General features: G+C 37.5%; 1 protein-coding gene and 2 long non-coding RNA genes across 3 annotated transcripts in view; 2 read left to right on the forward strand and 1 right to left on the reverse strand.

Annotated features, from left to right (window-relative positions):
• Positions 1-154, forward strand: part of LOC114007928 (uncharacterized) — a 680-nt gene extending 526 nt beyond the window's left edge. The window contains exon 2 of the long non-coding RNA XR_003549498.1: positions 13-154. This is a non-coding gene — a long non-coding RNA (uncharacterized LOC114007928). The remainder of the gene's footprint in view (positions 1-12) is intronic.
• The window catches only part of LOC114007927 (uncharacterized), a 159,311-nt gene that overhangs the window by 145,526 nt on the left and 2,793 nt on the right, over positions 1-10,992 (forward strand). The window lies entirely within an intron of this gene.
• The window catches only part of NAMPT (nicotinamide phosphoribosyltransferase), a 36,635-nt gene that overhangs the window by 9,574 nt on the left and 16,069 nt on the right, over positions 1-10,992 (reverse strand). Inside the window, exons 6-9 of the mRNA XM_006149171.3 lie at positions 7,877-8,035; positions 7,284-7,420; positions 4,299-4,524; positions 2,459-2,578 (exon numbers count right to left, since the gene is read on the reverse strand). Of these exons, the coding sequence (XP_006149233.1) occupies positions 2,459-2,578; positions 4,299-4,524; positions 7,284-7,420; positions 7,877-8,035 (642 nt within the window). The remainder of the gene's footprint in view (positions 1-2,458; positions 2,579-4,298; positions 4,525-7,283; positions 7,421-7,876; positions 8,036-10,992) is intronic.

Here is a 10,992-nt window from a genome sequence, read left to right on the forward strand (position 1 = left end):
CTTCGCAGAGAGGTAGGTAAAAAGGTCCTAGAAAAAGAACAGTAGGATGGCAAAAAGGGAAGAAAGGATACAGATGTTGACCTATGCATGAAATAATGATATACAATTGAGTTTGGGAAGAAAAATATTTAAGATATGTGGAATTTCAAATCTTCCATTTGCCAATTTTGAGAACAAAAATACCTAAAAATTTTTTTTAATTTGCCAGCGTGCATGTGTGCTGGAGGTGAGGGAGGAAGAAGTTGGGGAGAGGGAGTGAGAAAGCACCCACTATGGGGAATGGTCATGCTGCAATTCCTTCTCTATTTCTCCTTCTTTTGGAATTTTGGGCACTCATGCACATGCAACTTGGCATCTTTTTCAAGCTACTGGTCCGGGATTCAAATGATGCAGTTGGTCATGTGCTATCTAGTCACTTTAACCACCAGGCCACAGACTGGCCCAGAACTTAATACTATAACATTAATTAATTAATCACTGTGATGCCCAAGACTAAGTCCCTAACTGTAATACAGAGACGATGGACATTTTGCATTTTGTTCAACCTGAAATAGATTTTTGCCTCTTTTCCTAAGAAAGCAGGTTTCATTTTGGAACACACAACCCTGGAGTGGGGTTACACTGCAAATTGCACGGATGTCACAGGTAGACTTAATAGTAAAGTCCCATAGTAAGGCTGACAGTCAAGGAGAGAAGAGAAGGCAGATGTTTCAAATAAAGATTTTTCATTTTGTCAAAATTAAGGTATCTAATTTAGAATATGCAAAAAAGCAGAAGTACCAAATTTCCTTCTTTCTAAAATCTGTAGCAGCACAAAAGTATTAAATTCTGATTGTCCCGTTTAAGGTTACGTCAACGTCAAAGAATATTTGTCTTAATATTTAACTTATTCATGTAGTTAAAAGATAAAGATTTGAGCTGATTCTTAATTTTAAAATGGCTTTGTTTTTTTGTGACCAGCAGATGGTGTAATGGTTACATTGCTGGACTCCCACAGAGCCGAACATGGTTCAAGTTCCAGTCCCAGTGGCTTAAAACTCACGCTGGGCACGTGTGCATGCCTAAGATCCCAAAAGAATGGAGGAAAAGGGAATGCGGCAGGGCCATCCTCACTGGGGGGTGATTTCTTGCTTTCTGTCTCTCTGGTGAGTGCACATACCCTATAGCAAAAATCTCTCTTAATGGAAAAAAAAAGCTTTGCTTTTTTAAAAATGGAAGTTCAAATACCTGAAAGAGCACCCAACTTAAACAACTTATCACTACAACAAGGAAAGGTAGGCAAGACAATAAGCTAATGGGTTTCCTGAAACAGGTACAGTGCTCTGTCCATGGTCTTCATCTGAAAGGGAAGGGTGTGTGTGAGGGTACCTGTTTAAAGGGCCTGAAATGCAGATATGGATGACAGCAGTCAACTGATTCCAAGGTAAGAAATCACCAGTTCAGCTGAGCTTAGCAGGGATGGCAGCAAATAAACCTGCCTGCTGAGATTTCTCTACTTGGGCTTCTCTTCCTCACTGCACACTTTTCCCATCTCTTCCTTCTTTTTTTCTGAAAGCCTCTAATGCCCGAGGTCTTAGATCTAAGCAGAAGGAGTTTGAGAGAGCTGCTAGAGAAAACCTAATTTCTGGTACTGCAAGAGACATCTAGTTCAGATACCTCATTTTGGGACTCTAAATACGTATCATCATAGAAATACTACTTGTTATACACTGTAGTTCTTCCAAATAAATTTTTGGAAAACAAACTACCATTTGGGTATTGGCCTTACTCCAACAACACTAAACTCTCTTCAAACAGAAAAGCCTTTAATTGACTTGTGTTATGCAACTGGACACCATCTGAGACTGGTATACATTGAACTGTCAGTGGCTTATGAGGGTAGACAGCCTAGGTTACATTCGTGATATTCTTCATTTTTATGACTTTAGGTAAAATGAAATGATTGCTCTCAAGAAGTTTGTTGAGAAAGAACAGGCAAAAGTTTTAAGGTAATATAACCCTTACGCAATTTGACTAAATATAACAGTACTGGTGATGACAGTCAATGCTTAATTTAGAAGCCGTGAAATACTATTCTATCGTTTCTGAAAAAGCACCTGAAAGTATCTGAGTTTTTTCATTGTATAGAGCATGTACAGCCCCATTCTACTGAATCTAAGAAAGCAGAGTCAAGACTTTTGCTTTTTATTACAAGGAATAATCCTTGACTGACATGTCCTTTAACCATAGAAAAACTTCTTCAGAGTCATCATGGAGCAGAGGAGTAAGGGTGGTTTGTCTGGTACGCCTATATTTTAAACTACTAACATGTCTAAACTTTAAGCACTGCACAGAAGACATACCATCAAACAGCTACAGAAAACACTATTTGAATTACTAACATGTTGGTTATCAAACTAAAAAAAAGAGCTTAATTGTAAGGATCACCTTATTGGAACTTCTAATATAAAATACATACCTCTTGTAAAGTATTGATATCTACTCCATCCCCTTGAATAACTCTAAGATAAGGTGGCAGCAACTTAAAACCCTTTGAGTTCTCAGTAACAGGAAACTTCTTACCCAAAATATCCAAAACCTGTACAGATGAAAACACATGCAACACAATGAACTAAAACTGAAAAAAGTACAAGAATGTTTTAAAATTTAAAAAATGATCCTGCTTTGCTAGATAATCTTAAACATATAGCTAAGCCTAGAAGTTAGTCTCAAACCCTTTTAATAACATAAAAATGGAATACTATTTATACCATTATAAAATGGTTCAAAACACAAGAAATGTCCTTAATATTAAGGAGTTTCAAACAACAGGTATTTCTAAACAAATATATGTAACATTTAACAAACTCATGATTTTATACACACACACACACACACACACACACACACACACACACATTTTTTTGGGAGAGGTTTTTGCTATAGGGCACATGCGCTCCCCAGAAAGAGAGACATAAAGAAAGCGAGAAACTGCCCCCTGGGGGGATGGCCACACCACAATCCCTTCTCCTCCATTCTCCTCTTGGGATCCTGGGCACGCACGCACACGCGCCCGGCATGAGTTTAAGCCACTAGGTCTGGGACTCGAATGTGGTCGACTACATGGGAGTCCAGTGACAAAGCCATTATGCCAAATGCTGGTCCCTCATGATTATATTTTTGACTTGGATTTTGTCTTGGCAGTTTTGTTGGTTTTAATTTTGTCTGACGTAACTCAAATATCGGTTTGGGGACACTGATATACATATAGTTTCTCAAGTTTCCATTTACTTTTAATTAAAGTGGAATTACAGCAGCTGAACTACCAACTTAAACCTCCAAAAGCTTAGATATGCAAAAGACCTATGAGACATACTGCCCCCTTTGTTCTTTTTCTTGAATAAATTGATTGAAGAGTCTATCAATGAGAAAATTTCATTGATGACTCTATTTTTATAACTGTGTACATTTAACATGACCTGTATTAAGTTTGTTAAAACCAAATCTGATACTATTTCAGACTAAGGAAAAAAACCTTCAGATCAATCCATCAATTAACAGAACAGAAAAAGGCTTCCTGGATTCTATGTCCTTCTTTTTTAAGTGTAATTTATTATTTGCTCATAGCTGAAAAACAAGTGGTAAATAGGAAGACTGTGCCCAATCTACATCGGATTATCTGGCTCATTTTACATGTTGTACAATCTTGAGAGTTACTTTAACTTCTCTAAGCCTGTTTTCTTCTGTAAAGTAACAATAGAGTATCTGCCAAAGTATTTTTCAAAATAGGCATCAATAACTTTGCTCTCTTTAGTGCTTTTCAAAGAAGGTAAATTAAAGCCTGAATAGTTACTACATTTGTTACCTATTTTTTAAAAAAAGAATTAGTGGCATCTTTTAAAGGGTCACTACTTGAAAAGTAGCATATATAATAGGAAAGGTATTATTTTCCTATTAATTTTATTACATATCACTTTCCCTGCACTTTAGTACTAACAACTTCAAAATGCACAATGACTTGCAATAAAATGCCAAGAAACAAACCACAAATAACATGGTGGCCAGACTGTAGGACTGATTAAAATGGTGATGCTATTAAGTTTGAAGGTAAGTAGAAAGTATCTAACTATACATAATTGTCTATATATAACTTATGACTTGGTATTCTTTCTCTTCTATTAATTTGTGACCTCGGGCAAATCTATTGCATCCTCTGGCAGCAGCTCTCAAATAGTGTGTATAGAAATGAAACTAAAAGTAGTGTTGATGCAGTTTTATTTACAAGCATTGTAATAATTAAGTTACATATTAAAATTTACCTTTAATACGGTGTCAAGAGGATTTCCAGAATCTGGTCTGATTATTAGTGGTGCCTCTGTACTTCTTGATACTATTAAATGTCTTAGATCTTCACCCCATATTTTCTCACAAGCATTGTAAATGTCATAGCTATCGCTGACCACAGATACAGGCACTGATGAAAACTGTGTTACTATATGTTCAAAGGCATCTTTTTCATGGTCTTTCCCCCAAGCCGTTATGGTACTAGAAAACAAAATGAAGACACAGATTTACTCAGGCAGACACATTATGGATTCCTTAATTATGGTTAGTATCTTTCATGTTTATTATCCTACACCATTATGATCACAGAGAAGGTTGAGAGATTTAGTTCAGTAACTGCTTATCACAAGGCAAATGGAGTATTGGGCCAAACCACCCCTTGTCCAACTTGTTTTCAATACTATTCATAACCTTATTCCTCTTCAATAGTTACTAACTAAATTACTTAACTCTTAAGTCATATACAACCAATTATAAAATGTGGTTTTTTTTTTGGGGGGGGGGGCAGATAAGGAGTATCCCTAAATCTATTCATTTAAAATTGAGGAGCTAAGGACCTGAAAGTGCTGTAGTGGTTTTAAGGCACTGGATTCTTTAACATGGCTGATCACATCTTGAGTCCCAGACCTGGTGGCTTGAAAATCATGTTGGGTGCATGTACATGTGTGTCCAAAACCCCAAGAGAAGGCACTGTGGTATTGCCCCCCTCCTGGGGGTGATTTCTCACTTTCCTTTTCACTGTCTTTGGCAAGCATATGCACCCAATTGTAAAAACCTTAAAAAACAAAACCTGAGGAGCTGAATGTCCTCTATATATTATTTGAAGATGTGAGAATGAATGACTACTCATTCCCATTATCTTGCTAGGCAATGCAAGGACTTGGTCTCCTCTGTGAATTTTTAAAAACGTTTATCAACAACAGTAGGAACACGCATTTAAAAAAAAAATTGTCTTTAATCTTTCAAAAAAACTTACTTAGAGGTATACACCACACATTTATATAATTGACTCTTTACGTGTTATATATCTTCAACAGGTAGTTAATAGATGGTCATTTTTCATTCATAATCTACTAAATAACACAGATGACTTGGAATAAAAATTTTAATATTTAGCTTGAGCAAAACATAAGTAAGATGGAAAATGAAGTGTGAGTCTCTATGAGGCAAAAATGGCTATAAGCATTTTCTGCAATGTGAATAGTTTTTTCTTACTAAACAGATGAATACTTAATATTGGGTTGTTGGAAAAATCATGATGTATTTTTTTATGCAATATTGCTCATAATGAATACAAAGTTAACATTCTTAACATTCAACATCAAAATGAATTTGAGTGTCCTTACTAACCTTTGCCTATCTTCTCTTAGTCTACCCCATGATTTCTACAAAAGCTGGTTCAATCCCTATTCCCTAAACACATCCATATTCCCATTTCATTCTTTTTCATCATAATACTTGATCCATAGAAAGCAAGCAATATTTATTCAAGAAAATGAATGCCATTACATTTTAACATTCTTTCAAGAAGTAAAAATTTTTACATAGTACCTCAATTAGTTTTCTTTTTAAAAAAATTTTTTAAAATTTTACTTATATATTAAATTTTGACCAGAGAGAGAGAGAAAGCAAACCACCGTGTCAAATCGTGGTTGGCCATGTGGGAATTTAGCGTCTCAATCATCTGCCAGCTCTGAAGCTTTCTTAATCCAGCATGTGGAATATAATCCTTCCTTTCCTTCCAAATCCTTCCTTTCCTTCCATCTGACCACCATAGCACTTTAATTTATATGGTATCTAACCAACAGAGCAGATTGTTAATGGAATACTATTTTTTATTTTGAGGATATAGTTTTTTTTAATCTTTCTAACCTCATAGCACCTAGTGGACTGCCTTGCATATGAATGGTCCATTAATAGTCATCAAACAATAATAATAAGGCTCAGCTTTATCCTTGTTTTTTTTTTTGGGGGGGGGGAGAGGTTTTCGCTATAGGGCACGTGCGCTCGCCAGAAAGACAGAGATAGACAGAAAGCAAGAAATCACCCCCCAGGGGGAATGGCCACGCTGCAATTCCTTCTCCTCCATTTTCCTCTCGGGATCTTGGGCACGCACATGCGCCCGGCGTGAGTTTAAGCCACCAGGTCCGGGACTCAAACCATGGTTGACTATATGGGAGTCCAGTGACATAGCCATTACACTAACTGCTGGTCCCAAGCTCAGCTTTATTCTAAACTCAGTGATAGTTTCAGCATTCTGCAAATATTCTCAAATGATTAATTTAACTAAGACAAAGCAGTTGCAGCTTAGATTATAAATTCCTTCTAGTTTAACTTGAGATGGTTTGGTAAGAGCAAGTAAAAAAATACAAAGAATCTGAAAACTTGTACTTTTATGAAAAGGGCTTACTTACTCAGCTACAACAGAAGGTACTAGGGCCAGATGACAATTTCCAGCATAAAGATAAGTGAGGTCATGTAGAAGAGCAGGAAAAGAAAAAGTGACTAGACTTACAGTGAGTGCTTTGAAGCTCAATTTACTGAATATCTGCCTGCACATGGCAAACCGGCAACAATACTTTAAGGCCTACTATAAGAGTTGAAGAAAAGTTCTTTAATTGTTTCTGCTAGGATGGTTAAGAGTTCTCTACCTCAGGGCTAGCTGGTGGCGTAGTGGTTAACAGTGCTGGACTCCCACATGGCCGACTGTGGTTCGAGTTCTGGACCTGCTGGCTGTCTTTCTCACTTTCTCTGTGTCCCTCTTCTGGTCAATTTAAATAAAGTTAAAAAAAAAATTCTCTACCTCCCTGATACTAAATACAAATACTGCAATGTGCACTGCTTAAGTTGAGAGCGACTACAGCACCTGGCTCTGAAATTAAGCAAACCATCATTAAGATACAAATACAGAGTTTCAAAAAAATGAATGTGTAGATAATAGGGTGAAAACAGAATTTTACCTGTGTTCTGCCGCTGGAACAGAATAGCCTGGAACAGGATCTTTTGTCCCATAGTATTTTTTAATTAGAGCAATTCCTGCTACTGTATCTGTTCCTTTGAAGTTAACCAAATGAGCAGAAGCGCCTATGCCAGCAGTCTGGAAAATCGACCATAAACCAAAATCCAAAAAAAAGGGAAGAAAAACCCATATTTAAGGTACACAGCGTAACTCCAGGAATTATTGTCTCTTGCTATTCTTAATGACTAGAAGATTTAACCTTCTGTTTCACCCTCACCTCCCATCACTTTCTCTTCCTTTACCCTGCCTTGTGCCATTTCTGCAGCATTATTTGACAACTGATATACTTATGTCTGTCTCTTCATCCATCTATCCCCCCATCCATCTGATATAGGAAGGATAGAAATGTTTGAAGGGTCCCATGGACCTTAAATAGAGGCTGACATAGTACTTAATATTCAACTGCTGACTGAACATTTGAAACTATGGCCTACTTAGAACCAAAAATAATCCTAACAACATTTCCAAAAGTGTATAGTGGTACTCTAACTCAAAATCCACATTTTATTAATAAGGTTCATTATAGTTTCTTACCTCTTGAGAAGAGACTCCTCTGTAGCCAAAATCATGTAACTTGTATTCCAGACCATCTAAGTTACCAGAAGTTTCTAACAAATATTTTGCCAATATTTTCTTCTGCTCTCTAGAATTTGTGGCCACTGTGATTGGATACCAGGACTGAACAAGAATAGTCTGTAGTAATGAAATAAACCACAAATGTTAATGTGTGAACTTTTGGGTTCCTCCTGAGGAAGATCCTCATGTTTTCTGCAGTATGTCCTAGACATCCATACTGTTAGAAATATTGAGGCATTTCAACGGAACAACAGGATGCCCACCATGTGCACTCCAGATATAGAGCAATTCATATCGGCAACAAAGGTGACAAGTGCAAAAGACCCTCACCAGCAGAGAGTTCAAATGTCCAAGTTTATATCCAAAGCTCCAAAGAAACAAATATTTTGAAAATCTATTTGTGGTAAAGTTCAAACTAAAAAGATTTTTTTTTCAATCTATCATAGACTCATAATTTTGTAAAATTTACCCATATTTGAACATTGAGGTAATGTCAAGCTGCCCAAAGTTCCTAAACGCTTATTCTTGGTTTCTGCGCTTAGAGGATTTGCATCAAGTAGATCACAGGTGAGCACGAGTCCATGGACTATACCTTGGATAGTACTGTTCAGCAGAAGTCATTCATTTACTTCTCTAGGTAGCCTTAGATCTAACGTGACTACCAGTAGGAAATACTTGAGACATGTTAGCTTAGCACTAGAGATTTCTATTCCGTTGTACTATATGTCCTTAGCTTTTAAAACAGGTCATTATAAGACATCTCTGCACATGCTATGCAAGTGCAAGGTCACTGTCTATTCTGTAATTCAGTGACTTACATAAGTTCCTAAATGAGGAAATGAAGAATTGTTATTTTTTCTTGGCTGCCAGGAAACACCAGAAAAAGTCTGTTGTTTAATCACAGCCACATTAATTATCATGGCTGGGGAATTCACTTTTCCATTCCAGGACTGTAACTGTCTATTTTTATTCTATAAACCAGATAGTAATGTTATTAGAAAGAGTTTCAGATCTGTTTTAGAAAGAGTTGCTGATGACAATTTCTGAGCTGAACCAGAAAGTTATTAAGTTTTACAAAGCAAGCTTTTATAACTACCAGCTAAGTGATCAACAAATAAAACACAAAAATTATTTAACCTTGACTTGCCAATTTGTTCATCTAAAAAGAAAAAAGTTGTACCATTAGACTCCTATAAACTGGCTGAATATGGCCTTTGAAGATCTTTTCCCCAAGAAATGAGCTTGTTTTCTCATTCTTTGATTCTGAACTATCATTATGAATTACTTTTGATCAATGAGTAATGCAGAAGACCTGCTGTGTGACCAGTAAGTCCCAGTTTCAAGAGGCTTTGCAGTTTACACTCTCATTCTCTTAGAAACCTAGAAGAAGCCCAAGTTAGTGAGTGAAGCCCCACACATCAGAACGAGGCCTTTTTATACTATCTAGCTTTAGGTGACTCCTCCGCTGAGTCCAAGCAAGACCTCCAGAACACCATCCAGTCAACCACAGAACCGTAGGAATTAATAGTTATAAGCCACTAAGTTTTGAGGTAGTTTGCTATTCACTAAGAAATTGATAGGCTTCCTAACAAACACTATTCCCCATCACCTCCAATCTGACTAGTCTGCTTCTGAAATAACTCTTAGTTTCCCTTACCAATGCCCCTGCTTACCCTATCCCTAATCTTTAGCCTCCCTCAGTTATTTTTCATGTTGGCATTTGTATTATCCTTCCAAAGCAAGTTTTATTCAGGTTGCATTATTCCTTAAAGAAACTCTAATGGCCATGGTGTGGGTAGGAAAACAATATATAATAGAATTCAAGACCTTCCATAACCCCGATCTATTGATCATCTAAGTTTATTTCCTTCTTTTTTTTTTTTTTTGAGAAGTTTTCGCTATAGGGTGCGTGCATTTGCCAGCCAGACAGAGAGAGACATAGAGACAGAAAGCGAGAAATCATCCCCCAGGGGGGATGGTCACACCGAAATCCCTTCTCCTCCTTTCTCCTCTCGGGATCTTGGGTGCACATGTGGCCGGCGTGAGCTCTAAGCCACCGGGTCCGGGATGCGAACCGTGGTTGACTATGTGGGAATCCAGCGACATAGCCATTCTGCTGGTTCTCCTCTATTTTTCATGGAAGCTGTAGTCCTCAATGGACTATTTGCCATTCAAAGAACCAAAAGCCATTTCTCAACTCTTCTTCCCCCTTATTAAAAGCTCATTTTTGGGGGACCAGTAGTTAGTGTAATGGCTATGTCGCTGAACTCCCATGCAGTCGACTTGCAGTCTGAGTCCTGGACCCGGTGGCTTAAACTCATGCTGGGTGCGTGTGCGTGCATGCCCGCCCAAAAGGAGAATGGAGAAGGGACTGCGGCATGGCCATCCCCCCCACCGGGGGGTGATTTCTTGCTTTCTATCTCTCTGTCTCTGTCCTTCTGGTGACACCCTATAGCAAAAAAATCTCAAAAAAAAAAAAAAAAAAAAGATAAAAAACTTATTTTTTAAATTTCATGATTCTTTGAACTGAATTACCTATTTCTCTCCTACCAACTCAGCATTTTTTTCTCCCTTCTTTTTGGCCAGAAGGTACATGCACTTACCCAAGAGATTTGGAGAAAGCACCCTTTCATGGGGAATGGTCATGCCACTATCTCTTTTCCTCCTCTCAAGATTTTGGGTATGCATGTACACACATCCAGCATTATTTCTCAGGTCACCAAGTCTGGGATTCTAATCATGCAGTTAGGCATGTGGGATTCAGCTGTCTTAACCACCAGGCCATGAAGCTGGCCCATTCACTCTTAATGATAGTAGGTTATTTAAGAATGAACTGCTCCTTTCTCTCAAAGACCCTTAAAAAATGAGACCCATCTCACACTCTCTTTCTAGCACTTTTTCTTGGTACACTGCTGGCACTGAATCACCATTTCCTTCGTTGACCTTAATGCCCATATTTTAATTCAGCTCAAATACTGCTATCTAGAAGTATGAGGAAAAAAACAGAAAACATACTGTGAAAAACTCTAGTTGAGTTATAAAGGTAGAAGATTGTCCTTACCCCTTGAAAAATG

The sequence above is a fragment of the Tupaia chinensis genome, unplaced genomic scaffold, assembly GCF_000334495.1.
Source record: "Tupaia chinensis unplaced genomic scaffold, TupChi_1.0 Scaffold000255_1, whole genome shotgun sequence".
NCBI classification, from domain to species: Eukaryota; Metazoa; Chordata; class Mammalia; order Scandentia; family Tupaiidae; genus Tupaia; species Tupaia belangeri.